General features: G+C 46.9%; 1 protein-coding gene across 1 annotated transcript; it reads left to right on the forward strand.

Annotated features, from left to right (window-relative positions):
* The first annotated feature begins 18,068 nt into the window (after positions 1–18,068).
* On the forward strand, positions 18,069–20,081 carry LOC119340482. Its single transcript, XM_037612405.1, has 4 exons — positions 18,069–18,364; positions 19,205–19,266; positions 19,409–19,513; positions 19,721–20,081. The coding sequence occupies exons 1-4, from the start codon at positions 18,097–18,099 to the stop codon at positions 19,856–19,858; spliced, it is 573 nt and encodes a 190-aa protein (XP_037468302.1). The 5' UTR covers positions 18,069–18,096; the 3' UTR covers positions 19,859–20,081.
* The last annotated feature ends 3,649 nt before the right edge of the window (positions 20,082–23,730 follow it).

The raw sequence follows: 23,730 nt of genomic DNA on the forward strand, positions 1-23,730 counted from the left end.
CTACTCCCGGTGGGAGTAGGACTCCCCCCTTGGGCGCGGCTCCTCCTCCTGGCCGGCCCTCTCCTCCCCTCCTTTATATATGGAGGAGGGGGCACCCCATAGACACAACAATTGATCCCTTGGATCCCTTAGCCGTGAGCGGTGCCCCCCTCCACCATAATCCACCTCGATAATATCGTAATGGTGCTTAGGCGAAGCCCTGCGTCGGTAGAACATCATCATCGTCACCACCCATCGTGCTGACGTAACTCTCCCTCAAAGCTCGGCTGGATCGGAGTTCGAGGGACGTCATCGAGTTGAACGTGTGCTGAACTCGGAGGTGTCGTGCGTTCGGTACTTGATCGGTCGGATCATGAAGACGTACGACTACATCAACTGCGTTGTGCTAACGCTTCCGCTTTTGGTCTACGAGGATACGTGGACACACTCTCCCCTCTCGTTGCTATGCATCACCATGATCTTGCGTGTGTGTAGGATTTTTTTGAAATTACTACGTTTCCCAACAGTAGTAATGCCTACCTCACAACATACTCCATCGGCCGCCAGCGACCTTCGCGCAGCTCGACCATCGGTTGCAGCTCCGCATCATCGCGGCGTGGGAGCACGACTAGATGCTGGTTCCAGTACTGGAGGTCGCCGAATCCAACATCTCCATGTGCTAATTCCAACACGGCCAGACGCCCCGGTTCTAGCGTCGCCGTGCATCGCTTCTAGCACGGCTGGTCGCTACATGTAGCACGGGCCCAACTCCAGCGAGTGCAGCATGAGGGAAGCTTTGATGCGGGGATGGGAGATAGAAGCATATGGATGCTACTAGCGAGCATACGAGACGGAGCGCTGCTATGGATGGTGACGATTTTGCTCGGATGGACAGAGGACATGGCGTAGGAGAGATATGGTGGGGGATTGGGGATTTTCCGGGTTGGACGAAGAAGAGAAAGATCTGGTGAAGGGATAAGGTCAAGCCACCAAAAAAGAAGCAAGTAGCGACACCTACCTTGGCCCCACGTTTCACGCAGCCACGCACGCGAGCGACCAGCCGAGCGTTCTGCCGGCAGACTGATTCCAAACATTTCCTTTTTCTTACGCGTGTATCTTACCGGCCAGGAGCGATTTGCAGGCGGAAACGAAAACGGCGAATGGTGGCCTGTAACTTTTACAAGCGTATTCAAAGTAGAAACGGCATTCCAAACAGGGCCTCAATAGATTCGATCAAAACTATATATATTTTTACTAATAAAGATGCAACAAAAATAAAGGGTTCCGATAACGCCCACAATGTGGGCGTTAAGGGGTCTGGCTACACGTTTCGTGTGGTATCTAAGAGAACCAGTCCACACGTCTATGTGTGGGCAAAACAAGTAATGCCCACACGCCCGGTCTTTTGCCTCGCGGTCCCTTCCACACGCGTACGTGTGGGCAAAATAGATAATGCCCACACGCCCGTATGTCCGGCCTCCTACCTCACGGCCCCGCACGCCCCGCGTGACAGTCACCACGCGTCCCTGCAGTTGCCATGGTCCGAACCCTCTTCCATGTTCGTTTAACTGCAATTGTCATGTTGCTGAACTACAGTTACCATGTCTGACAACTACAGTTGCCATGGTTGCTCAACTGCAGTTGCCATCTCAGGTCAAGTGCCAGATGCCATTTTTTGGACAACTGCAGTTGTTGCCATGTATGGTCTTGTCTACTACAGTTGTCATGATTTGAAAACTTTACGAGTCGCCACCTACTAACACTAGGCAGTTGCCATGTAGCACTATAAAAAGATATGCAAAATAATATGTTCGAGTAAAAGAGAGAGTTGCCATCTGCTTACAAGCACACTGGAGTAGTTGCCATGTACCCTGCAAAACACATGGCAACTGACAGCTTAGGGTGTGGGAGACGAGACGGGCGTGCGGGTGACGGTGGTATCTTTAGGAGTTGCCACTTACTAACACTAGGCAGTTGCCATGTAGCACTAAAAAAAGACATGACAAAATAATATGTTCGGGTAGAGAGTTGCCATCTGCTTACAAGCACACTAGGACAGTTGTCATGTATCCTGCAAAACACATGGCAACTGACAGCTTTGGGTGTGGGAGAGGAGATGGGCGTGTGGGCGAACTGATAAACGCCCACACAACAGCACCTCTACATGCCTGGAAACTGGCGTGTGAGCGAACTGCTAAACGCCCACACACCAGCCCCTCCGTGTGGTGAAACAGACGTGTGGGCGATCGGATGAATGCCCACACACCAGCCCAGTCCTACGTGGCATAAAAAATCTAGTAAAATATGCCAAGATTCGTGCAAACACAAACATACGTTGATTCATGTGTGTGGGCGAGATGCAAACGCCCACATGTGTGGGTGTTAGTATTTTCGAAAATAAAAATGAAATAGTAAAAGAGCTCCAAAAGTCCAAGAAAGTAGGAGCAAGTGCTTGTCATGGACATAGTAGTTTTTCTTTTGTGGGTAGTCATGGAAATAGTATTTACTAAAGGCTAACCCGTGCTCCAGTGCGTCATTCTTCCTTGTTGGATTAAGGGCCTGTTCTGATCTTCTCCAGCTTCTATCTTCTCAAAATCCTTGAGTGCAGCAGTCCCGAATGGTTTAGCTCGTAGAAGCTCGAAACGAGAAGTTGAGCGATCCCATAGTGTAAAAATGAGAAGCAACGAAAGCCTATCTCCACCGCAAGGAAAAGCGGGAGTTGGATGATATTACCGGGAGATAAACACGTGAGAAAACAGGATTCGATCCACAGTTTTTCTATTGGTGTCATAACCTTGCTAGCCGGTCGACCTAATGAAGCAGATGTGACATATGAGTAGCGCAAAATATAAAGAACAAAACGCAAGGACCATAACTCAACACTACTCAAAAAGATTTTAAGAAACAACTACAATTTATTAAATTCCAATGTATTTTGAAAATGTGAATGATTTTTTGAAAACACGAGAACTCTTTTAAAAAATTGGAACAAATTTTAAAAAATGAGAACAAAAAATTGAAAGTTTGAACAAATTTTGGAACTCCAAACTTTTTTGAAAATCCCAAACAAATTTGAAATGCGAATAATTTTTTAATACGTGATTTTTTTTGAAAAATAAGAAATTTTTTTGAAATTTCTGAATGTTTTTTGAAAACAGGAACATTTTTTGAAATCCATGTTATTATTTACAAATTTTATAAAAATTAAAAAAATAAATCAAATAATTTTTGAAAAAACAGGAACATTTTTTGAAAATTTGGAACAAAAATTTTGAAACCTGGAACATTTATTGAATTTGTGAATAAATTTTGTAAAATGGGAACATTTTTTTGAATTTGTGAACAAAATCTGAAAACAGGAACATTTTTTGAAATTTTGGAACAAAAATTTTGAACCGGAAACATTTTTGAATTTGTGAACAAATTTTGTAAAACGGGAATATTTTTTGAATTTGTGAACAAAATCTGAAAAAAAGGAACATTTTTTTAAATTCGGTAACAAAATTTGAAAATAAAAATAAAAAGGAAAAAGGAAAAGAAAAAAAAGAAAGAAACGGAAAAAAGAAAAAGAATCAGAAAGAAGAAAGAAATAGAAAAAGAAAAGAAAAAGAAAAAAGAAGAGAAATAGAAAAAAGGAAAACGAAAAAGAAAAAGAAACTGAAAAAGAAAAGGCTAGTTCAGGAACCTTCTAGAAGGTTCCCAAAACCGGAAAAAAACCGACTGGAAACATCATAGAAGGTTCCCAAAACCGGTGTTCGATGAAACGTTAAAATGGGCCGGCCCACTCGGTCGCTCGTAGCACCTCCTCCTGTGCGAAGCATCGACACCTTGCCGCAAGGAGGGGCGAGTAGGATTTTCCAATATTACCGGCGACCTGCCACCGCTAAAGAAAACAATTCGCTAGTCCCTCGTAAGAAAAACGATTCGGTACACAATCTCTCTTCTCTCCCTCGAAATGGGCCCAACACACTCCTAACAGGCCACTGCCCTATCGCTGGCTCTCGAACGTTCCTGGGTTCGCTACCTCGAGTGAGAAGCGAGGAGGAGAAGTTGATTCCGTGGAGTTCTGCGAAGCTGGCTCATTGCCGAACACGCCCTAAGTCTTTTATATCTAGTATAGATTATCGTGATTAGTTGTTTTGTTTTGATTTTATCTGTATTGGTTTATGTTTTACGGGTGTTTTTTTTTGTTTATATATCTTGTTTGGTTGCTATTGGAGAACGTATTTGTTCCTAGAGGAGAATGAAGTTATTCGTTGCGTCGTTGGGGTGCCTTTACATGTTCGGCCTTGATGTCAACATGTCAGTCGGTGATGATTGTTTGGGCCTACTGGGAGCTCCTATTCCGTGCTAAAACAGGAAAAGTATTGATGTAACAATAACATGGGGCAACCCACAAAGCTCTCCTTAGCTCAGCTTGGCTCCCTACTCCTCATTTAGTTTTCTTCGCTCACCCAACCTCTAACTCGGAAAAAAAATCAACTCTATTTTTTATTTGAAAAAGTTAGTTGAATTAAAAGATATTCAAGGGTTTCTAAAAATATTGTTTTTTAAAAAAACATGAATTTTAGAAGAAGAAAAATCACATAGTTATAATATATTCATTGATTTTAGAAAATGTTTGTTAAATAAGTAAGTTTTCAATTTTTTAGAGAATCGCTGGCTTAAAAAGTATCTGCAAATATAATAATTTTAATGAATCAGAAAAACATGTCAATTTTTAAAAATGTTTGCGTTTTTAATGTTTACAAATTTTAATAAGCGCTCAGGAATTAAAATGTGAAAGAATTAAAAATAAAAAAGAGAAAGAGAAATAAAAACTAAACAACACACACACTTACAGGAGGGGCCCGCAATGACACCACTACCCCCGAAGCACCAGGACGCTTCAAATCAAGGGAGCTTAGTATCTCTATTGATTGATTGATGTGTTAGGGAAGTACATTTAGGCGGTCAATTTGATCCTTCCTAACTGAAGTCAAGGGATACATCTTAGAAATGGCAATTACTAAATTTATGGCACATTTGATTCGAAACTAATATAAGACCTTTAGTTGCTTTTGCAGTTTGTTGAATCAGTCTGACACCATTTCCTTTGAAAAAAATATATTATAACATTTATGCACTAATTATTATATTCTTGTTAGTTGTTACCTCAATATGCTAAAGTTGAGGTGCATATCAGGGAAAACACCTCCTCTAGCCGAGGACGGTCAGCAAGCCTACCGAGGAGCTTAATTGTGAGGTGAGATCCTATGTCAGGACGACAAGAGTAGAGATAGATAAGTTCCCGATGGAGGGGACATGTGGAAGCAATATTGTGAGATAAATGTTCTGGAGATTTCAGCCGAGTTAGGTATCTTAATTTTGCGCTTTGAGTGGTTACACTTAAGAAAGGGTAGGGTATCAAAGTTGGTAGATGAATCTTGTTATTGCTCAGTTGAACTCAACCAATTCCAAACGAAAACCCTTTGGAATAACTTCTAGAGATTGTGTTCAACTATTCTCGGTAATATCAGGTTTAAGCCATAACAAACCATATTGGGTTGTATTACGAGTGTGCTAGGACTTGGCTTGGTGAACATTCCTCGACCTCACTGAGGTTTAATAGTGCTACTATTGGGCTGAACTGTTGCTACTGTGAGTTGTAATATCGCACTTTAGGGTTGCCTTAGGTGTTGTCGGTGCTACTATGAAAGTTTTTCTATATGTAGGTCATGTGTCTTTGGCGCCGTTGGGTTTTCTTAGGCATTACCAAGTTTGTATTCTGAACATAGGCTCTACAAGTGCCTTCCTTGATGTCTTGTTGGTCTGGCATTCTAAGATCATATTCGCCATACCCATGCTTGAAAGTATAGAGTCTCAAGGCTGGCATTGCCGAGGTATGGTTCTGGAACCAACTCTGCTGAGTTAATGCTTTGGTCGACCTGCTTGGTCTTCATATCCTCTAAATATAACCTTGTTGCAGTCCCACCTTGGTAACCAGCGGGATACACAGAAAGTCAAAATATAGAAGAGTATATTGAACATTTCACAATGCATCCAACCTCACTAAGGATTTTACCACGTGGTATTTTGTAACTCTAGATGAGTTTTAGGAGGGCATTTACACTTTTCCCTAAAGAAATGACACAAATACTTATCAAGATGTGTATTGTGTTTATCAACCTGGCTTATTGTAAGATAGATCATGTGTTCGAATTGTTTGGTCAGATGCTTTCTCTATCTTAATATAAAACATGCAGCTCTTTTGCATGGTTTGATAAAATAAACTTATCAAGGTGTGTATTGTCATTATAACAAAATGGGGATGGGATTAAAAACAAAATACATTCCAGCTAAGTAGAGTTCTCATTCAATGAATTACTCTAAAAGAATCCCATGAACTTTTCTCATCCTCACCAAAACCCATACACATGAAAAAATTATACCATTTTTTAAAGGGTTGGTCCTAGCTTGTGTATATGCATGCATGGGAAAGCAGGGCAATGGATCAAATATAACAGAGGCCAATTAACCAAGCAGAATGAAATAATCCTTCTAGGAGCTATCGATGACTCCATATCCTATCTAAAGCAGCACAAAACCTGGTTATGAGCACCTTAATTTGTCACTAGGGCTCCAAGGTGGGTATGTCCTTAGGTCATTTCTAACCGATCCCTTATAACCGGTTAGAGGAGTAAAATTTCCGTTTTACTCCTCTAACCGGCACCTAGCCAATCCCTTATCCATTGTAAGGGAGTAAAATTTTACTCCTCTCCCCAAACTTCTCCCTAAATTTACTCCAGTAAAAGCCATGCCTCTCCCTTGCGTCACCCCCAGCCCCTACACTTTCACCAGCGCGATTCCCAGTGACCCCCCACCGGCCCCGCCGCTACCTCATTGCCTCCCTCCACAGCCCTTCTGCTCATCGTCGAGCCCATTCGGCCCCTGTCCCCATCGTTGGAATCAGGTGAACCGCCGCCACCATCGCCATTGTTGTTGATTCATTGGATTTCTTCTTTTCTTCTTCTTCTTTTGTTGGCTGCCGCATCTCACATTTATTGCACACCATTTCACATCATTCCCTTTCATCGCCGCCGATCTATTTGGTCAGAATGACACTGGCTGGCCAGTGCACCACCACCGCACCACAAGTGTCCGACGAATTGGGTAGGTGAGTTTTTTTATCGTTTCTTTGTGAACCGAGCCATTTGGATTGAACCTAGCCATTTGAATTGTAGATGAAGAGGTTGAGGAAGATGAGGAAGAAGACGATAATGACTTTGACACCATTTTAGGCATGATTTTCAATGATGATGTTCGGTGGCCAAGGAGAGGATCATACTTTGGTTGCATACACATCAACCATGATAGAGCGGAGGGTCATGCGAAGATCTTTAGAGACTACTTTAACCCAAAGCCAATCTATTCGGAGAGGTACTTTCGTCGGCGCTTTCGGATGCACACTAGTCTTTTTATGACCATTGCAAAAGTTGTTGAGAGATATGATGATAGGTTCAAGTTTCGAAGAAATGCATGTGGAGAGATAAGTGCAAGCCCTCTGATGAAATGCATTGCGATTGTTCGTGTCTTCGCATATGGGTGTTAGACCGACGCAATCGTTGACTATGTCTGCATTGGTGAAGACACAATCTTGGAACCTGTTCGAAGATTCACTAAAGCAGTGATCACTGTCTTTGGCCCGGAGTACTTCAGAGCACCAACCGAGGAATACATCCAAAGGCTGATGACCGAGAGTGAAGCAAGAGGATGGCCAGGGATGCTTGGATCACTTAACTGTATGCACTGGACATGAAAGAGTTGTTCTGCAGGTTGGAAGGGCCACTACAACGATCCAGCGATCATTCTTGAGGTAGTTGCATCGTACGTAGGATCTTTGGATATGACATTCATCCTTTGGTTTGCCTGCCTCTAACAATGACTTGAATGTGATGTCGAGATCACCGTTCTTTTCTAGGCTTATTAAAGGTGAAGCTCCTTCTTGCAACTACTCGGTCAATAGGCACAACTACTCGATGGGTTACTACCTTGAGGATGGCATCTATCCACCATGGGTCACCTTTGTAAAAAAATCTGCGTCCAAAAGGTAACAGAAACATTCACTTTGCCCAATGTCAAGAAGCTGCTAGGAAAGATGTTGAGAGAGCCTTCGGTGTGCTTCAGAAGCGCTTTGCAATTGTTTCTGGGCCTTCCGAGTACTGGAACTCCAAGGTTTTATGGCGAATCATGACTTTCTGCATCATATTGCATAACTTGATCATTCAGGACGAGAGAGAGATGCCTAAGAACTTTGGGTACATGACCAATGGGACTCCGGTTGAGCGAGAGTATGATACAAACAGGATCTTGGCATTCCTTAAGGAGCATCGCAAGATCAAGAACCGTCAAGTTCATTCTCAGCTCCAACAAGATCCTGTTGAGCATCACTGGTAACATCTTAGCGAATCCTAGTTGTTCTACCACATGCTACTTTGCTACATTTGAACCATTCGGTGTGTTTAAATTCGAATAATTCGCTTTGTAAACTATATTGGTAATTTGCTTGAACATTCAAATTTATGTTTAGTTTCTGTATGTGTGCTAATATGTAGTTGCAATTTATAGTAGAATTGCAAAGTTTAGAAAAAATAAGTACTTTGTTAAATATAGGGGGGTTGGCTAGGTCCAGCCAATACTTAGTGGAGTATATGTACTCCACTAAGCTTTTAAAATACCGGATACTCCACTATTTTTAGGGGACCGGTTAGAAATGCCATTAATTAGTACTATTGCATAAGCAATAAATGGAAGGGCTTCTTTGGTTCATAGATAGGGGATTCAGATATCATGTCATATTGAATCATACGGGAAATAAAAACACAAAGATGTATCGTGTTAGTTATTGTTTGCACCGTAATGAAAATGCACCAACTCTGCCCCAAGGGGAAATTTGTATTATGAGTTCCAAGAAAATTAATAATTAAGTAAACCATAGTAGTAAGAAAAGAAATCTTGGTTTCCAATCCTATAAACCTCATAAGGCATGGCAAATTCTTATAAAACCAAATGGCCCTAAAGTGACACGTAGCTACTTATCATATATCACATGTGCAACGGTTGTCACCTCTTCATCGGAGGACTGAGCACATATCATCTTCTTCTTCCTCCTCACGACAACCTCTCTTGGGTGGGAAAACCTCCACCACGTCCCGTTCATCGTCGTTGTCGGGTGGGGTGGCGAACTCGACACGTTTTAAGAAACTGCAACACAGAAGACTGGATTACCAATCGTCGAGCAAGCCGAGCGGCGGCAACAAGGTATTGGTGCTCATGTCGAGGCGAATGAGGTGCACCTGCTCGGAGTTCCCCACATTGAGGCTGAAGCATAACACACCCCCACTGGCACCATTGTCCTCCAATGCACACAACATGGGGAGGATCGGCTCCACGCATGGTAGCCTCGCTGCCTTGAAGCCCTCCATCTCCCACAATTCAGCCACGCGGAGGTCCTCACCGCCGTCGTCCCTCCGCCACTGCTCGGTGGCCACGTCCATTGCCCATACCGCCACCGCCATGTCCCCAGGCGTCACGGGCTTGTCGCACGTTTTGCAGGCCTCAGAGCCGCGCTCCTTGCCGATGCAGACCAGCTTGATGGAGATGCTGCCACCATCGCCGGTGGCGGGACAAGAGCTCATGGTGCAGCTAAACGTGTGATTAGCATTATTGTTGTAGAGCTGGCAAAGCCGACACTCCAGCGGTGCTGGGACGAAGTGAAAGGGCACCTTGTTGCCACCTAACAGGAGATCATCATAGTCGCAACAAAGGATGCCCTGCCCAAGATTGGCCCAAGATTTTCTTTAAGGGACGGGGGCGAAAGATTGATTCACAAGACGTGCTGCGATGAAGATGGGGATCGGCCCAAGATTTTTTTTAGTATGTTCGTCGTTGCATTTCAGCCCATATGTAGTTCATACTGAATGCAAAACATTTTATATTTGTGAATGAAGAGAGTAGCTACCAAGGTCAAAATGTTGAAAGAAAGTGTCTTGGGAAATTTTCCACTTTTTTCCTGTTAGTGCTAGAAATCACCAGGCATCTCTTTTTTGAATGTTTACAAAGTTTGTGCAGGGTACATTTAGTATGGCATACAAAGCATAAACCGGGGCGTTTCTCGCAATGCTTTTGGTGGATCCCTTGTACCTACGTGCGAGGAGCATTGTCCAGATTACATACATGCTATCTTCAAACTGCGTCACATGGAAATGCTTAGAGTGTAAGGGCATTGGCATATTCAATGCCTACTCTTAAACCGCTAGCAACCGTCCGGACCGCTTGGTTTGGACATGTTGTGTCATTCAGCACGGGTCTGTATCGATTTGTAGGATGGTCCAGACATACTTTATCCCGCAAACTGGAGACAAATTTAGGGGGCTTTGCGGGCATCTAGACAACACCTATGCCCGCTTCTGTCCATCCTGGTCCACCCAAAACCCTCCTCCCTCGCCCGTGTGCGTTCACGTCCGTCGCCAACTGCCCGCATTCATGTCGGTGTATAGCGACCGCTCTACATTCAAGACAGCTCAGGGCGGCCACAACCTCTCACTGTCTCCGTCATTGAAGCGGCACACCGGCCGAGAGTGTCGCCCGCTGCATGCCCGGTAGAACACACCTCCTCGCCCCATTCAACCATCTCCACTAAACCCGCATGGAAGCCGAGAAACTGACTCCGACCACGCTTCTATTCACGAGCGGGCGGCATTAAACACAACGACATCCAAGCTCCTCCCGCTATTAAAAGGAGGCCAGACGCAGGGCAAGAATTGCACCACTCCCCCGCTCCCCATCTCCTTCTTCCATCATTTTCTTCACCCTTTCGATGGCATCCGACGAGAAGGAAGAGCATTTCTCCGGCATAAAAGCCGGTTGGGTGGCCCGCGAGGCCGTCAGATACGAGTGAGGCAGCTTGCTGCTCCACCTTCCTCGCGTAGCCCAGCGGAGCAAGTTACCACTCCAAGCCGGCGCCTGGTTCAGCAACTCTCCGCTCCAAGCCAACTCGCGGAGGAGTGGCGAGTTGCTCCAGGCCGGCACGGGCATCATCGCTACAATGGACGACGCCGCATCGTACCGCGCCTGTCGTGCCTACGACCGTGCCATCTGACGTCAACGTGCGCGTAACCGCGCCCTATCGGTAGAGAAAGAAGCCGGCTACGTGCAGACTGACAAGTCGGTGGTCAGCGCGTCCGCGTCCCAGGAAGGCTACTGTCGGCGCACCGCTGGCTTGCACAACCGGTGACCTGTCTGGTTCTTTATCTCAGACCATCGTTGGCCCCCTGTCTGGGCTCCACGGAAGCGGAGGAGCCCCCTTCCCCTCCGGCTGAAGCACCCACTTTTGTCACTCCGATGAGCGGCGCAGCCAGACATAGGGAAGATACGGAAAAAGAATATACATCCGGGGCTCCCGACAGTCTGATGAGCGGGCTGCCGGACATGGGGAAGATAAAGAGATATGTCGCGGCAGGCCGTAGACTAGTGTAGTGTATCCGCGTCGTGAGAATGGAGCTCTGCGCGACCGGACGATGCGTTTTACCATTTTTAGTTAAAATATGTTTAAAATGTAAATATTTTCGTCCGATTTATATGAAATCCGCTGTGTTTGCATGAATTTCATCCGGTTTATTAGAAAAAGTTCAAAATGTATGCAAGCAGGATGTGGCCGTCTCCGACATCCATGTCTGTGGACTAGTCTCCGTGTTTGCGGACGGATGCGAGAAGAAATTTGTGGATTGACGTTGGAGATGCCCTAAACTACGTCATAGCTCGCTAGCTAGATGCCTAGTTCAATATATAATCAATCTACACCGTCGATCCAGTCCATTTGATCAACATCTGGGAAGAACTCCTAAACCTTAATTTGGCATGTGGTCCTCATGCCGGCTCAAGCACACACATGTAAGGCATGAGCTAGCCTTGTGATTCAGTTGGGCCAGGCTAGCTTCCCTATAGACTACACGCACGGTCTTTTTCCCGATTATAAGCTCACGATTCAGTCCTTGCCATTGCCAGAACTGAGCCGGCGGGCCCGACGTGAGAGCGACGCAGGAGCACGCGGCCTTACCCGATCGAGCAGAGATCGCGCCGCAAAACAAAGGGAAACACCATACGGCGGCCGCGCGTACGTTTGTCGCACGTGCTTAAAAACACACATTCATCCTTCCGCTCGCTCGCGCGCACGTGCGCCGAACTGCATGCCGAACCGAGAAAGTTCAGCCTTAAAACCCATCGATCGGTCCACAGGTCTCTGACTGCATCAACCATTTGTCCTCTGCTTTCTTGCTTCTCTCTGTATCAAGTTTCCCCGACTCTCTCTCTCTCTCTCCAAGATCGAGACGAGTAATTAAGAAGTGAGTTTGCCCTACCGTAGAGAAGCCAGCGATGGGCAACGGCGGCGAGGCAGACGTTGCTGCATCGACCAAGGAGCAGGGGAGGGCGATCATACGCACGGCGAAGAGGGCACTAGAAGACGGGCAGGCCAAGACAGGAGGGAAGGGCGTCGTGAGGTCGCTGGAGCTGTTCCTTGAGAAGAGGAGGAAGGCTACCACTACGGTCGCCGCGGCCCAAGAATCCTCCTCATCGTCGTCGTCTCCGGCCGTCAGCTTTTAGCTAGCTGTATCTGTAGTGCCCCTCGCCCCCCGATAGCTAGCTGTTAGCGTCATGCCATTTGATCACCGGCTTGGCCACTAATTTGCTTGTACGGTACTTAAGGAAGAAGGAACCCTGGCCTCTTTTTTCTTTTTTCTTTTTTTTTGACAGGCAATGGCAGGTGCTCTGCCTTTTCATTTAGTAGAGGAAAAAACTGTACAAGGTAAACCCGAGAAAGTCGGATTTAGGAAGAGAAAAGGGAAAAACAGGTTACCAGGAGGCAACCAGACCCGGAGAAAATAGCAACTAAAACTCCCAAGCCCCAGCAAAGAGGCCTATCTCATCTCTAATCATCCTATGAACTCCAGGCGTTTTTGCCGTCTTCTGTTGGAAAACCCTTCTGTTTCTCTCATTCCAAATATTCCAAGCAATGTATGCCGCCACAGTAAATGCATGAAGATTGTCGTGCAAGGTCTTGCATCTGGTTGAAGTCATCCACCAGGATTGAATAGAAGTGGCAGCAAGGGGGACAGAAGCAACCTCGGGGTGAGAAGAGTGAAAGGATTGCCAAATCCCCTTTGCAAAAGGGCAATCGATCAAGATGTGCCGCGCAGTCTCCGATAGCTGATCACAGGTGTTGCAGCGATCGTTGTGTGACCATCCTCGAGCCGCAAGGCGATCAGCGGTCCATAACCTGTTTTGCAGCAAAGTCCAGATGAAGAATCTGATCTTAGGCTCAGCCTTGATCTTCCAAACATGTGCAAGCGGCATTGCAATTCGAGTGATGAACTGAATGTTGTAAGCGGATTTGGCGCTGTAGCTTCCATTCGAGGTGTGGATCCAAGAAATTTTATCCTCCCAGTCAGTGAGAAGGACCTGTTGTAGGGCCTCCAAAGATTCAGCAGAGTCGAGTGTCAGAGCGTCGTTGATCCTGATCAAACCAGCCATCCATTGATTATCATGGAGGCCGTCCCGTACAGTCAGAAGCTTCCTACGAGACAACTTGTACAGAGCAGGGGCAATGTCCATCGGAGCCAATCCATTCAGCCATCTATCAGTCCAGAAACGCGCTTTCCTACCATTCCCCAGATGGATGCTAGTGCAGGCAGCAAATAGCTGGCGATCAGTGTCATCACATGGGGTTGGGGTGCCTTTCCAAGGGCGATCGACACAGTCCCATTCATACCATGGCCACCGCAGACGAAGGGCTCTGCGGTATGCTGCAATCTCTTTGATACCAAGGACCCCCACTGATTTTGGAGCACAAATGCGCTTCCAGTTAACCAAGCATTTTCCACCATAGGCCTCATCCTCAACATTCCAAAGGAATTTTCTTCGCAGCTTATCAATTTTCTTCTCAGCCCATTTATCCAGTGCAAACACAGTGAGGTAGAAAGTAAGCGTAGAGGTGAGGACCAAATTGACTAGGAGCAGTCGGCCAGGTCTGGTAAAGAAATTTCCTTTCCACGGTCGTAGGCATCCAGCGATCTTATCCAGAAGTGGCGGTATCTCAATTCTTCTCGGCTTTCTAAGTGAGAGCGGTAACCCAAGGTAGTGACAAGGTAGGGCCCCAAGAGCTCCTCCAAATCCCTCCAGGAGAGAGAGGCGATGCCAATCCCTTCGCATCGGACAGGATAAGCCACGCACTTTCCATGGTTGATCTTGAGCCCAGACACGTGACCAAAGAAATCCAAAATTTGTAGCACGACTCGGATGTCCATACTAGTCGGCTGAATGAAGAGGGCAGCATCATCAGCATAGAAACTTTCCCTTAGCCTGGCAGAGTGCGTCGACAGGGGGGAGAGTATCTCCAATTGTGTGGCTCTGTTCAAAATTCTTTGGAGGGGGTCCAGAGCTAGAATGAATAGCATCGGTGACAGAGGGTCTCCCTGCCGGAGACCTCGTCCGTGCTGAAAAGGCAAGCCAGCAGCTCCATGAGCAGCACCCTAGAAGTGGCTGAGGCCAGCAACATGCAGATCATGTCCCTCCATTTTTGCCCAAACCCATAGTGCTCCAAAACTTGCAGCAGGTATCCCCAACCAATCGAGTCAAAAGCCTTTGCGAAGTCGAGCTTGAGAAATAGCAACTTCTTCTTCTTTTGGTGGGCATCTTTGATTACATTCTTGACATAGAGAAAGTTATCCTGGATGGATCTTCCTCGAATGAAAGCGCTATGGGTGACCAATATGATCTTGTGCAACTCAGGCCCTAGCCGATTACCAAGCACCTTGCATATGATTTTAGCAACACTATGCATCAAGCAATCGGCCTATCATCAGAAGGGGTTGTCGCTCCCTGGTTTCACTGGTTTTTATAACCTTCTAGAAGGTTCCTAAACCGGGTTTTTACTCGTTTTTTGCCATTTCCATTTTTTCCTTTATTATTTTTTCCCATTTTCGTATTTTTTTATTTTTTCTTTTTGTTTCTTTTTTCATACTTAGTTTTCTATTTCCAAAAATGTTCAGGAATTTCAAATATTTTTACCTAATTAAAAAAATCAGAAATTTTAAAAATGCTTCTTTTCAAAAAAATATTCCTGTTTCAAAAATTGTCCCAGTTTTTACAAATTTTACATAAATTCGAGAAATGTTTGTGTTTCCCAAAAATGTTCATGAATTTCAAACAATGCGTGGTTTTCAAAAATATTTCTAGTTTTCAAATTTGTTTAAAAAGTAAAAAAATGTTTGTGTTTTCAAAAAATGTTTGGGAATTTCCAAAAATATTTAAAACAAATTATAATCTGAAAAAATAAACACATTTTAAAGATTTGTTCACAAATTACAAAAAAAATGTTTAGATTTTTGCAAAATTTTGAAATTTTGAAATAATGTGTTCTTAAAACTTGTTCATAATAACAAGACAAAAATGAATCGCTGCAGTGATCAGGGCACTATAGTGAACCAGGACAGTACTGTAGATTTGCCGCCGTAGTGCAAAACCCCCACTACTACGCCTGCTAACGGGCCGGCCGAGTCAGGCTCCCTGTGTGTGTTGCTCCTTCATTCGTCAGGAGATAAGGAAGAGGAGCAGTGAAGGTCAACCTTTATGACCACACACGGACCGCACACGGACCACACGATCTATTTCGATCGAACGAACCATCCGCAACCGGCCGAGCGTCCGCCGGCCAGCCAGATAAAATCGTTTACGTTTAGATATTTGGGTTGGGAAGCAAATTGGTACAACTATTTGAGTAGTAGAATGTCTGTGCATTGCTACGGGTTGCAATGTATATATATGAATCAAATAAATCATAAGCGTTGTGTTCAATGTCAAAGCTTATTTCTTCCTCATACGCTCAGGCGTGTTTGGACATCAAATGGACGGCCAAACGGGCTTCCCATAATACAATCATTTGGATAGTCCAAGCTCTCCCAAATCTAAGACCATATGGGGGGATGTGGTTGTCCCGATTATCCATCGTGTTATTTCCAACACACACATCCAACATACAAAAACACCCCACGACGCATCCTTCCGTTTTCCTATCGGACCCTCCCCCAACTCGGTTTCCGTCATACAGGGACATTTTTTGCTAGTGCCCTCTCCTTTGAAACCGTATGAAGCCCACTTCAACTTCCCCTTGGCGCCCTCTCTCCTTCATACCGTTCTTCCCCATGGACCACCAAGGAGGAGTCCCCCGTCAACCACCCCGTTCTCCACCCTGATTCCTTCCCCCATTTTCATGTTGATTTGCCACCGCCATCAAGGGGAAGCAGGCGTGCGCCACCCGTGAGCCAAGAAGGCAGATTGGATGTCTTCTGAACCATTGCGACGTTGTAACATATTGTCTTGCATTACCATGAAATAAAAACATGATGTTTGTTGTTGGGCATGCAACTGATATGCCACCATGTCTATTATTAACTGATAGACGTAACCAACCAATGCATTTACCCTTCTATCCTAACAAAAAAATGTATGACCTGATAAAAATATATATGAACCGCTCACTCATGCAATTAGCTGCAAAGCCATCTCTAGGAAATCCCTAAAACTAAGCTGGTGTTAATCAGACAAGATCCTAGTTGAGGAGAAAATAATCTTCTTTCCCTGTGAAAAATGGCATACCTGAGATGCAGAACCATCGATGTGCATCCAGGAAGAGATGTCACAAGAGCCAAGGCTCCCAACGGTGCCCTCCAACGCTCATCGCAGTACAAAAGAACACTCCCAGCCATTTGGATCCAAAGAGGAGCGCAATCGTCGTCCTATTAGCATGAAGAGGTTGCGACGCATTGAGAAGAGGATCGGGAGGCTGCCGCAGGCAAGGAAACCGGGGACCGTGGGGTGGCGGTATCGCAGGGTGCATTAAGAGGAGACTCGCGAAGGCCATGACTTGAAAGGTCCAGGTGGAAACTGCCCACTTCATCTCCATGCCTCGCCAAAGAGCACATTTTATTGCTGATGCGGCTCCTCCCATTACCACAGGTACATAATCGATTGACCACCATGGGTCGTCATGCTGCTTCTTAGAGATCAACCGTGGCAGGGGGTAGATGCAGATGCAACCCTAGTTGGCTCGGGAGGAAGAGAGTGAGGAGAGGAGGCATGGGGGCCGTGCAGGCAGCCGTCTTGGAACCCTAGAGGAGAGGACCGAGAGAGACAAGGGACTTGGTGGAGCAATTCTTGGTGTACCGAGAGAAAAAAAAACGAGAGGTGGAGTTCAGTTGGATAAAAGAGAGATGGAAAGAAACCAACGTGGGTGAGGCAAAGAAAACTAGGCAAAAATGAACCGATGAGGAGAAGCTACCAACTCCCACTTTAGGAGTAGATATTAGGTGTTTGATCGGCAATCCACCGGCTACGAGAAATACGAGGATCTGCGGAGCATCTATTTCTCCGCTCCGTTATTTTCAACTACAGCTCCGCCTGCTCCAGGAGTGAGTCGTGGAGCGGAGGGACTCCGAACAAGCCGTAGGAGTAGAGATTTAGGAGTAGAGATCAACTGTAGTTAAGAGGTTCCTTCTGTAAGTTCGAAAAAGAAAGAAGAAAAAAAGAGCCTCCTTCTGTAAATGTGCCCTGAGGCCACACATTAGCTCCACCGTATCCCTTCACTTCACATCCAATGGCCTACTATGCGTCACCCACGGGCAAGTCCGGCTCGGGCCCCAGTGATGGCGAGGATGAAGATGAGTAAAACTTCTATGATACAACCAGTCGTTTAAGTTTTAGACCTAGTCTTGTAGTTTAAATTTGAACTATCTATCAAGTGGCATGCTATGTGCGAAACTATTTATCTAGCAGTTTAATTTGCTTGTATTTGATGAACTATACTTGTGGAACTACTGTGATGTTTATTGTGCGAACTAAATGTTTGAAATCGAATAGGAAATCTGGTGAAGTTTACGGGATCTATTCTATCGATCTGTCCGCTGTCCCGCAAATTTTGTTTACAGTATACCGGATGTGCTAGAGATGCTCTAAGAGGTTTCTTCTGTAAATGTGCCACGAGGCCACGCATTAGCTCCATCGTATCCTTTCGTTTCACATCCAATGGCCCAGTATGCGTCGTTGCATCTGGTGGATACTCTCTTGCTTGGCCTGGCCTCTCCTCTGAATTTGGGGACGGGAGGTCACCACCGCATCGCCATGGCTCCCGCCGCCGCCCGCCTCCTCCCAGCCGCCATGCCTACTACCCCTCACCGTCCCCTGAACTGGTGCAGGTCAGCCGCCGCACGCCGCCCTTCACCTAGCATGCGCCTTCTTCGCTCAAACTCGCGGATCCTGGTCGTCGCCTCCGCGCAGTCCAACCTCTCCAAAGGTCCCTCCCCTCCCCTCCTCTCCTTCCTCAATTTGATTAATTATCCAATCTGTTTGCGTGTAGTGCTTCTGTGTATTTGTATTCGGGATTGTTTGTTACCACGACCCAAGAAGATTCTGAATCGATTCCATGTCACTGAATTAATTGTGCTGAATGAATCTCCTCTCCGTATTGTTTATTTGTTTGTTTGGGGATTATTTGTTATATATACCAGCGCGAGCAAGCCTGCTGCCTATTGTTTGTTGTTTGAGCAGAAACTGGAAATTTAGCTCTCATGCAAGTTCATGTTAACTCCCATCCCACTTCTTATTCTCAACATGTATTACATGGGTCTGTAGAACCCTTCTTTTCCTATCAATGCATTGGCACACAATCCTTTTTTTTCTTTGCGTTTTCTCAGCTTCCAGGTAAGAAATTAAGCGAAATTTATATGTTCTCACTCAAAGTCTGAAACTAATACTTCTTCTACAGACTCAACACGTACAGCACACCCAAATATGCGCATATGCTCCTAGCTTCTTCTCATGACACGCATGGAGTGGTCTTGTTCATTTCAGGGTGTGGTATTGCCACTTAATTAGTTCCCTCCAGCTGTAATTTTCTGACTGTATATATGTGGTGTGTGTGTGTGTGTGTGTGTGTGTGTGTGTGTGTGTGTGTGTCCCATGATATGTATCCACATGCATCCACACCTCATGAGTTGGTGCTTATTTTTGCAAGGATGCCTTTGTGTTGTACCCTGTTCCTGCTAGTGCTAATGCTCTGTGGCCTTGTTTTTCTCTCTTTCATGATGAAATTCCAAATATCTATTTTATCTAACACTCCTGCATATCACTACAGCTGTTCAAACAACATGGAGGGTCGGTAAGGAAGCCGTGGATGCTGGAAGTGCTCTTGTCCCAGTATGTCACTCTTGCTTACCCATTTAGTATGTATGTCACTTCATTCCACTGAATTTTACTTCTGTCGGAAAAATACACTGGAGTGTGGTTGGTTGGCTTTTGAAACTGAACTAGTTTGGCCTTCTGTTCTGATGTGTGACAGGGTTCAGTTCCACGCCCAATAGCTAGGATAGGCGTGACATTTGTTGCCGTGTCTGTCGCCCTTTTTCTGCTCAAGTCCGTCATTTCCACCGCATTGTTTGTACTGGTATGTACCCACAACGTTCTTGACATGGCTCAGCTTACAACTCATAATTAACAATGTGTCCTGCACAATGCTCAATGTCAATAATTTTTATGTTCGCTACATCTCAATAATGTTTAATAATCAGAATTCCTTTGCCCTGTTGTGTCCCCTTGCTGCAATTTTCTGTGGTTTCTCAAGTCAGATTGATGATTGGTCTGATGGTGCCAGGCAATGATGGGACTTATATACTTCGCCTTCCTGGCGATGAATCCGAAAGAGGGTTCGAGGAGCGTGAATGAAGGAGACAGTCCTCCGTCGGACGACCCCGCCGAAGAAGCCCGGCGCATAATGGAGAAATACAAGTGAAGAAGAACCTTATTTTGGTGAGTCTACTCTGAAGTCTGAATAGGTATACAGAGAAATACCAGCTGTGGCCTTGGATGGATCTGGCTTTAGATCAACAGAAGTGAATTCTTTCGTATGGCTACATACTGGGGTTTGGTTTTTTCGGCAAGATGAGTTGTTGTACAATACTGTTATTATTATACTGTATAGTGGCTCCGAAAATCCAAATCTGAGCCCGAGCTCATCTGCACCTGCGCTCACCAAAAAAATCAAAATAAATACTAAAAAAATTCAAAAAATTCCGAAAAAAATTGGGGTGGTGGACAATTTGATGCGTGAGGTGCGCCCTAATTTTCAAAACATTTGGACTTATGTGCAGCTCTCAGCAAAAAAGACAAATCGGAAGTCTGTAAAAATGTGTACTGTTCATATACTGTTTTGGTCTGATTTGTCTTTTTTGCTGAGAGCTGCACATAAGTCCAAATGTTTTGAAAATTGGGGCGCACCTCCCGCATCAAATTGTCCACCACCTCAATTTTTTTCGGAATTTTTTGAATTTTTCTGAATTTTTTACGATTTTTTTTTGAACGGGTGCAGATGCACCCGGGCACCGAAACGCCGCACTCGGCTCCGAAAATCCAATCTGAGCCCTAGTGATCTGATTATAATGGAGCTGGGATTCAGAGACATGGCGGTGTTCCTTAATTTTCGGTACTACTACTTGGGTTCCTGCCTATTAATCTCTTGTTACATACTCCAGCGCAGTAGAGTAGAGTAGAGTTGATTGACTGGTTAGCAAAGGTGGGAGGGGGACTGCGAATTAGCTAGATCCAAAATGCACATTACATTCAGCTAGAAACCGTATGCTTCCAAAAAATAGTGCACATGATATTCAGGAAACTGGCATCTTAATTTTGCCTGTTTGCGTCAATAATTTACATGGGATGCAGCAGCAGCTTTGGGAAGATGAGCGGTGCTGGCATTGCCAAGCTCGGCCTCGGCTTCCCTCACGAGTTTGTCCAGGTATAGGTGCAGGTCGAGGTCGAAGTCGAAGTCGACACAGGTGGTGGTGTCGGCTGACAGCTCGAGCATGGCCAGGAACTCGTGCTCGACCCTGTCCAGTTCTCGATCCAGTTTCATCTTGTCTTGGTCACTGTTGCCGTCGATGATGGTGGCGGCCAGGCTCTCGGAGGGCGGCCGCGTGAGCTCCTTCTCGATGATGATGAAACCAGCCGATGACTCGTCGCCAGAGTCGTACTGGATGCCATGCTGCTGCTGCTGCTGCTGGTGGTGGTGGTGGTTGTGGCTCTTGTTGGTGGTGTTGATCCCCCGCCGTCGCTGGCGGCAGCATGCTGGCAGTGGCAGGCAGCAGCCAGTGGCGGTAGAAGGTGGTGGCAGTGAGAGCAGCTTGCGGTGGAGCGCGAGGGTGAGCAGGCCCCCAGCCGTGGCGCCGGTGAGCGGGTAGGTGAGGACGCCCGGCCGCTTGGCGCCAAGGTGGACCTGGAGGTGCTGCTGCTGCTGCTGATGGTGCCGTTGTCCTGGGTGTCTCAGGGTCAGGGAGACGGTGAGGACGGCTTTGAGGGAGGGGGTGATGGCGCCACAGTGGAGCAGGAGCACCTGGCTGCAGAAGTCGCCGCTGCCGCCGGAGACGGAGGTAGAGGCACGCTGAGCCGCCCTTGCTTCATGATAATGATCCGCTCCATCATGATCATCATCACCAAGATCATCAAGAGGATGGACATGAGGAGGATGCTGAACAAGCCGGCATGTTAGTTCGATCCCGCCAACGGAGGCGGGCAGGCCGGCGACGCGCTGCGCCTGCAGGCACACCACCGCCACCACCATGGTGCTATCCTGCTCGTCTTCTTGGCCATGGGCTAGCATCATCAGACAGATGAACGCGTAGTATGCGTGTGGAAGTGCGATTGAGCACGGAGACGAAAGGGAATGGATGCATCATCAGAATCTAAGTAGTAGTAGTAGATGTGGCGGTGGAGTCAAGAAGGGTGCGTGTGGAAGTGCGAGTACGGAGAGGTGACGCGGCCCGGCCGGCCATGGATTTGGATTTGATCTGGACGGCTCCATTATCCTATTGCTTTACTGCTCCCCATGAACACAACACAACAGAGGATGTACCTGCCATCTAACACGTGTTTTGCTACTAATAATCCTATTAATTTGAAGGAAATGCTTTCTTATTTCGAGCTAGTACTTATTTGTCGGCATCGGACCTTTCTCCGGAGCTGTCATTTAGCGGCAAGACGGCGACTCATTAACCTATCTAGGTTATATCTAGGTTACTTCACTTGTAGCTCCCTCCGTGCTGAAGTACTTGTCGCGAAAATGGATTTTTAGTTTTAGATTTATTCATTTCTATCCATTTTTATGATAATTAATTTGACACAGAGGGAATACCAAACTACTAATCAACCTGAGCTTTCATTAGAGCAGCTTTAGCCGCAGAGTCCATATCAGCAGCCATCATAATGTGTGTGAAGCGCATTCTATAATTCAGAAATGTTAAAAATCTGACGTTTGTTGGGTGAGGATGGCAAATTAGAAATTTCTAAGCAATTTATGTTGTTGTGAGGACAGCAATTTTCTTCGCAACCACGACAAATCCTCCCGAAAAATTGAACATGGCGGATTTCCATGTTTGCTAAAAGAAATTGCTTTCCCAGCAACACATAATTTGGCACAAAATAGTTTAATTTGCCATGCTGGCCCAGCGACAATTCGCTGGTTATCAAATTCTTAGTATTTTGACACTTCTTCTTCGGTACAATCCCCTAAACACAACAATGGCTGAGATCGCTCCATACCCCTTCATTAAAAAGGGTAGGATCGTCCCAGCACATAAAAAGCCGCCGCCCGCGCGACGGGGCTGTACCCGCGCGACGGGGGCTCTACACCGACTACCCCGTACACGCGTCCATCCGCGTACGTACGACGATGACCGAAGGAGACGATGACCGAAGGAAAAAAACGACGTGACGTGTCGAGCGGCATAGTCATGGCGACGTGGCGTCGGCTGGACGGGAAAAAAAATAAGACGACGCGACGTGTGGGGACGGGCAGTTGTGTGCCGTCTAAGCGTCGGTCAAGGGCGGTTCCCGACACGGCGGCAGGCCCGATGCGCCATTAATGCCGGCGTTACGCCGGGCGTCGGTCACCTATCGGACGGCCTCCCCCACCCACCGACGCCTGCCTTTAAAACACCGCTCGTCGCCCCATCTGCCTACCCCCACTCCAGTCGATGCGCCTCGACCCGCTTACCCCACCCAGCGACGCGCTCCACCGACGACGAGCTCCCATTCCCCGGCGGCCTCCATGGCGTCCGACGGCGACGGCGGCGGTAGCTCGTGGACGACGAGCCTCGGCACGCCGGAGACAGACGAGCTCACCCGTCTTGGGCTGATGGTGCCGCCGGGCTGCCGTCTGCCGCGCGTGTTCCACATCACCGCCGACGGGTACCCGACGAGGGGGCCCGGCGCGATGCCGGCCGAGCTCCGCGAGCACGAGGGCGGCCGGTGGAACATCGTCGGCCGAACGAGATTTTGGAAGGGCAAAAACTTCTGGTCCGTCGTCGCGCAGGCTCGTCGGGAGTTGTGGCTCGTCGTCGGGCCCGGGCGGCTTGTCGTCGGGCCCGGGCGGCTCGCCGTCTGCCGCGCGCCGGCCCCGCCGTCCCTCTCCGGCGGCCGCGCTGTCTCCGATCTCGTCCCGCCGTCCGGTTCCCGCCATCGCCCGGCCCGACTCCCCTCCCGTCGTCGAGATCCCGCCGGAGCAGTTCGCACTGTGCAAGGACGGCGACCCCGACGACTGCCCCGGCTATCTCATCGCACTGCGGGCGTCACAGGCAGAAGCGGCGGCCGCGGCGGCGACGACTGAGGCGA

Source organism: Triticum dicoccoides, chromosome 7B, assembly GCF_002162155.2.
Source record: "Triticum dicoccoides isolate Atlit2015 ecotype Zavitan chromosome 7B, WEW_v2.0, whole genome shotgun sequence".
Classification (NCBI taxonomy): domain Eukaryota; kingdom Viridiplantae; phylum Streptophyta; class Magnoliopsida; order Poales; family Poaceae; genus Triticum; species Triticum dicoccoides.

Excerpts from the sequence above, each read along its gene's own strand:
- LOC119340482 (XM_037612405.1), top strand. The coding sequence starts at position 18,097 with ATGGCCCAGTATGCGTCGTTGCATCTGGTGGATACTCTCTTGCTTGGC. Across the intron at positions 19,267-19,408 it reads CTGGAAGTGCTCTTGTCCCA|GGTTCAGTTCCACGCCCAAT; the intron begins GTATGTCACTCT and ends GATGTGTGACAG. Across the intron at positions 19,514-19,720 it reads CCACCGCATTGTTTGTACTG|GCAATGATGGGACTTATATA; the intron begins GTATGTACCCAC and ends TGATGGTGCCAG.